The sequence below is a fragment of the Triticum aestivum genome, chromosome 3A, assembly GCF_018294505.1.
Source record: "Triticum aestivum cultivar Chinese Spring chromosome 3A, IWGSC CS RefSeq v2.1, whole genome shotgun sequence".
Classification (NCBI taxonomy): domain Eukaryota; kingdom Viridiplantae; phylum Streptophyta; class Magnoliopsida; order Poales; family Poaceae; genus Triticum; species Triticum aestivum.
Window position 1 is genome coordinate 13,810,573 of NC_057800.1, and position 5,911 is coordinate 13,816,483.

The following is a 5,911-nucleotide window of genomic DNA, read 5'->3' on the forward strand; positions in this document are numbered from 1 at the left end:
CCCCACATATCCTACTCCCTCCGTCCCATAACGTAAAGACGTTTTTCTGTGGAATTTCTAAAAGTCATAGACGCTTCGAAAATGTTGCCCCTCAAGTTGTCCAAGTACAACTTGAGCAGAGTGGTATAGCAAAATGGTGTGTGCGCGCGCGTCGTGTGTTTGAGATTTAGCAAAATTGTGGCTTGTTGGTTATACATATCTGGGTTACTTGGAGACAAGAGATGGCTGTGTGCTGATCCAAAGGCGTAGAAGCATGTCAGAGGCTCAGAGCAATCTCGCCATGAAAAGCTCATATAACAAGCATTGTTGCATCGCCGAATGATAATAAATAAAATAAAAGTAGAGATGATTGGCGTGAGAAGCACAGAGGTAGGCAGAGATTGCGGGAATATATGGTTCGAGAACCAAATATACATGCCAGGTCCTGAGATTTCCGGCTCCAGTACGTTGAATGCCAAGCTGGCGCCCGTCCGCGTCGCTTTCGCGCCGCTCCAGAGCCAGGCCAAGTCTCCCCAACCCCCAAATCCCGAATTATTAATCCATACATCCACCCGTCCGTTCAATTTTCTAGAGCAGCAGAACGGCTGGAACCAAAGAAAAAGAAGAACACGATGTGCTAAAGCAAAGCTAATGTATAGTACTCGTATTAAACTTGCTCATGAAGCTGGAATTTCCAATCACGCTTATTTTACTGAGTTCGTAATCAACCTCAATGTTCAGTTAGGCTCTCAAGTCTGAACTCAAAAGCAACCGCTGTGGCGTTGATAATGATAGTATTATCTTTCCATGGTCTACTCCAAATGTCGAATTAACGTCCCAAGGACGGCGAGCAACTCTGAATTTTTTGATTTACCGAGTGATGGATCGTTCACTGTGACTCGATCGAACAACCGATGCAGGCATGCTCGTCAACCGATGCTGACAGACAGGGAGATGGATCTGCAGATTGAACCCATCCTATTCTTCTTATTGAATTCATCAGTTAATTAGAAGAAGGGAAATGGCCCGATGCGTCCCCCCTTGCTTGAACTAATCTAGTCTGGAAGGAAAAAAGATAAGCCTCTGAATTGTTCGTGGTGTCCAACTCAGCAATGACTGTGAGTAGCTAGCTAGCAAGCACGGCGAGGTCGTTGCTGCCGGACTGAATTTGTTAAGCCCTCCCCGGTCGTCGTCGTCGCCGTCCCCCGTCCACATACTCTAAGCGGCGCAGCCTGCGGGGAGAGAGGGGTGCTACAGTGACGTCCTACCAAGACCATGGTCTGTCATATTGCGCTAATTATAATTAAGCCGGCCGGGCCGATGAGCTAGATCAAACCCTCTTTTTTCTGCTTTGTTTTTCTCCTCGCTTTTGTCCATGGCGATCGACGCCAAGCTGTCCGGCTGCCTCCCGCTGCCACATCGCCATTGCTAGCTAATTAAACTACGCAGCAGAGCCAGAGTGGTAGCTAGCTGTGGCCACAAGTTCAGCGAGGGAGCTGCTGCTGCTGCAGCACACTAATCATTTGCTTGTCCTTTTCCATGCATCACCCACCATCAACTTGCCACCCCCTCCCATTCCTCCCTCGATCATATACCCACACCGTCTCCATTGATCTCCCACCCCACCCCACCCCCCTCTCACCACCTGACCCGCACGCAGAGCGGTCCAAGAACCCCCACCTCTCTCTACCTCTCTCATGGGGAACAAGCCGGCGTGCATGTCGCTGGCGCCGGCGGCGGGCGCGGCGTCGGCGTCGAGCGGCGGGGGATGCAAGGTGATCCACGCGGACGGGCGGGTGACGCGGCTGGCGCGGCCGGTGCGGGCGTCGGAGCTCATGCTGGACCACCCGGGCAAGTTCGTGTGCGACGCCTGCCGCCTCGCCGTCGGCTGCCGCGTGCCGGGCGTCGCCGCCGACGAGCTCCTCCAGCCGCGCCGCGCATACTTCCTCCTCCCCATGGACATGCTCTACTCCGTGCTCACCGACGACGAGATGGCCGCGCTCGCCGCCCCCTCCCACGGCGCCGCCACGGCCGCCACCGCCGCGTGGCGGAGGATCGTGGTCACCACCACCAGACGGCGACGGGGCGGGAACAACAGCAGCGGCGGACGCGGCGCCTCTTCCAGGCAGAGCAATGGCGACGCCGGCAGGGTGTTCCCGGTCGTCGGCCTGCTGCAGCTCCAGGACGCCCCCGCCGGGCACCCCACGATTGGCGTCAAGTCGAGCGGCGCCACCGTCGGGTTGAGGCGGCTCCGGTCGTGGCGGCCGGTGCTGGACACCATCGAGGAGGCGCCGTGACGCGACGCGGCGGCCGGCACGATCGGCCGGTTGGTGCGGCTACGCTAGTGTTAGGCAGCTAGCTTGAGCTGGCTCTCGAGTGTACATGATCGAATTAGCTTCTTCTACTAGCTTCTTTTTCTCCATTTCTTTTTTCTCTTTTCTGTAAAGTGCTCTACATTCTTTTGGCCTTTGTCAAATTGACAAATCGTTTTCCCATCCATTCTACAATCTACATACCTCTGGTATATACTCCCTTCGTCCGAAAAAGCACTAATTTGGTGCTAGATACATCCATTTGACAAACAAGCTTGGGGTAAGTTTTTTCGGACGGAGGAAGTACGATAAAAAAGATCCTGGGACCTTAATCAAAAAAATTATGTCAACAATGCTCCATGTTTAACTGTAATTTTTATTAGTTTTTTAGGGGTGCACAATAAAATTGTGAAAATGATCTCAAAAATATTTGAGCCCATTATCATCCTGTGTGCTATGATTGGTTGGCAGAGCAGGCGGCACACAGGTTGTAGGGAGGAGCTGGATGCTACTTTGCATTTGGAGGAAGATATCTTTGTGCACTGGACCTCAGCTGGACATGCTACTTGCCAAGCTAAACAACGGACGGAGCAAGCCTTATTTTAGTCCATGTTGGCTTGTGTGGATGCAAACAATGAGATATACCAAAGATAATATTCGGATTAATGCATCATGCATGCACCCTGTCCTTCCTTAATCATGTTTTTAAGTGGGGGTTTGTATAATCAGAAAGTCCACTGACGTGATCAAAATTCCAGCTATAGACAGACTCTTGATTCCTTTTAAAATTTAGAGCCTCTCCTTGTGCTCTCACTTTTATCAGTCCAAAATCCAAATCTTGGTGTTGGTATCGTTGAGCTGTGAAAATCCATTTGATTTGGTCTCAACTGTAGGTTGTCTCCTGTATTGACATGGTCATTAAAGTGAAAATCCATTTGATTTGATCCCAAATGTAGGTTGTGTCTTATATTGGCATGATCAATAAAGTGACACTTCGACCATCAATTTCTAAAAATCACTTCCTCTGTAAACTAATATAAGAGCATTTAGATCACTATTTTAGTAATCTAAACACTCTTATATTTCTTTAAGAGGGAGTATAAGACATACGAATATAGTTATGTATTATAAAGTGCTCCATCACAACATCTCTTATATTTCTTTACGAGCTCCTTTACAGTACCCCTAAATGAATATGAGCCATTCATTTCTCTTGATCCAACTATTGATGTCTATTGGCACTCCAACGTGTGTATGAGAGAGTACCAACAAAAAAGCGAGGGAGTACCTCGTCCTTGGGGGTAAAAAGGAAAACTGACTCTTATTCTTATTCTCATGGCTAATGGCTGATGCAGTACATAATTGCTAGTCGCTAGAACCCTAATTCTTTATCCTTCAAAAAAAGAACCCTAATCTTCCAATAGGATGGGCGCCCGCGGCCACTGTGGTCTGCCCGCGCACAAGAGACAGACGGCCATTGGGCCATGGGAATGGTCGTCGATCAGGGCTGGGCGGCGCCGTCGTCGTCGCCGTGGGCGCCTTTGCGATATCCATATTTCTCGTGCAATTGGAAACTCGCCCGCTCGCTGAAGCAGGATGTAATACCCAGGAAAAAGGGGAGAGATCGGAGCAGAGGTTTGGGGGTGAGGACGAGAGGAGTAGGTGAGAGGAGGAAGCAACAGGGAGGAGATCAATTCACTTTTCCATTTCCCCCTCCCCAACAGTGGCATCGTTTGCTTAAGTATCCACCACACACACACCCCACATGGGCTTACACACGTTACACGGGCTCCGCCCAGAAGACTCGCAGGCAATGACCCAACTCAACTGGTGACTGCACGATTCGTGCACTCGGTGTCCGCTGCAGGTTCAGGTGCTGCTACCTGAACTGCAGGCGTGACATAGGATGACTAGGGTGAGGCGGGATCATCAAGATGGCCGGAGATCTATCACGTCGGCACTTCAGGTGTACAAATGTGCAGCTGATCAGATCGACTTGGTTCAATACGGAAGGACGGGGAGTGGCAGTCAGTGCCTGCTGATTAGAATTTGTCGCATTGATGAACGAACGTCTTGCGAGCCTGATATCTCTATGTTTTAGTTTCATTTGTACTCTCTCCGTCCCAAAATTCTCTCCATTCCAAAATATAAGAACGTTTTTTATACTAGTGTAGTATCAAAAACATTCTTATATTATGAGACGGAGGGAGTAGATGTTAGAGATTTTGTGTGGTTTTCGAGAACCTGTAGCCAAGTTTTGTTTGGTCGGTAACTTTCAGCGCAAAGAAAACATATGCATCGATTAGAAATCAGTAAAGGACTTAATTAAGAGGAGAAAAGACTAAACTACCCTTCTAAGTGGAGGGTCAGACTTAAGTGGTACTCCATCTTTGCTTGAGGGAGTACCAGGGTACCGTAAAAAAGCTCTTCTTTATGAAGGAATATATTTCATCCGATATTGTGTTGGTCTGGCATAGTGTGCCTAGAGTGGCCATCACAACATCATCATATCTTTCGTGAACTACACCATCCATACCTTCGCCAAACGGTGCTAGGATTCATCTCTAGGAGTCTCGAAAATGGGAGGCCCCCACCTCACGGTAGGAATGGGTCGCCCCGGACCTGGTCTTGGACCCGGCCCCTGTGGCCTCAAGGCCAATTTGAGAAGCCACGGGTTGACCCATATATAGAATAGTCAATGACCTTTGTTGGCCTGATGGGTATTTAGGGTCGACTTAAATTCTTGTTTTACATTGACTCGTCCACAAATAAGATGTTGAAGTTAGACAAGGTTTAATGGAATCTGACTAACGTAAAAATTAATAAGATTTCTAATACGTGGTTAATAGAAAAAAAATCAAGCAGTCTACTTATGGTTTTGTACATGCGCATCTTGCCGAAACATATCAAGACAATTTTGTTGTTCATATACACGAGCGTTCGCCCAAAATTATACGACACACTGCATTGCAAAATTGGGTCCTAGACAACACAGACACGACCAAGATTGCAGATATTGTGAGATATAAGACTATAAGGTGGGCCGACCCAGCCGGCCCAACGGGTCACCTGGTGACGGCTCTGTTGACCCAAATCTCATATGAGACTGACCCACAGGATCCATTGGCCTTGATTTTTTGGGTCGGGCCAGTGACCCGGCGGGCCGATCCGGCCCATTCACATCCTGACCCCACCCCACCTCACACTGTTAAGGCCCCCACACTACACCCCATATCCATCCACCGATGACATTGTTGAGAATAACTTTTGACACGCGCCCCTCCCTCACATATGGCCCACGTGAAGGCAGTGTCATCGGCATGCTCCGTTGTGGCGCATTGCCCCCTCCCACAACATCCGTGTTGTTGCCCCTCACCGCGCGACAGCACCATCGCCGTCTAGATCTCTCAGGACACGTTACCCCCTCCCACATCCACTCCACTTGTGTCATCGCCCCTTCAGGCAGAACTCCCGCACCTCCACCCACCCTGAGGAGGAGTACTTCCTCTATGAGTTTGAGGAGGAGAGTCGCCTCACTGGTTCCCTATTTGTGCATTGCAAGGGACCCAGGGGATACAAAAGGGGGGAAACATAAAGAAGCATGATCTCACGCACTAATG

The 5,911-nt window shown here is 49.5% G+C and overlaps 1 protein-coding gene across 1 annotated transcript; it reads left to right on the top strand.

Annotated features, from left to right (window-relative positions):
• The first annotated feature begins 1,178 nt into the window (after window positions 1-1,178).
• On the top strand, window positions 1,179-2,539 carry LOC123057564 (uncharacterized). The gene has a single exon (XM_044480509.1). The coding sequence runs from the start codon at window positions 1,677-1,679 to the stop codon at window positions 2,274-2,276; it is 600 nt and encodes a 199-aa protein (XP_044336444.1). The 5' UTR covers window positions 1,179-1,676; the 3' UTR covers window positions 2,277-2,539.
• Window positions 2,540-5,911: the final 3,372 nt, after the last annotated feature.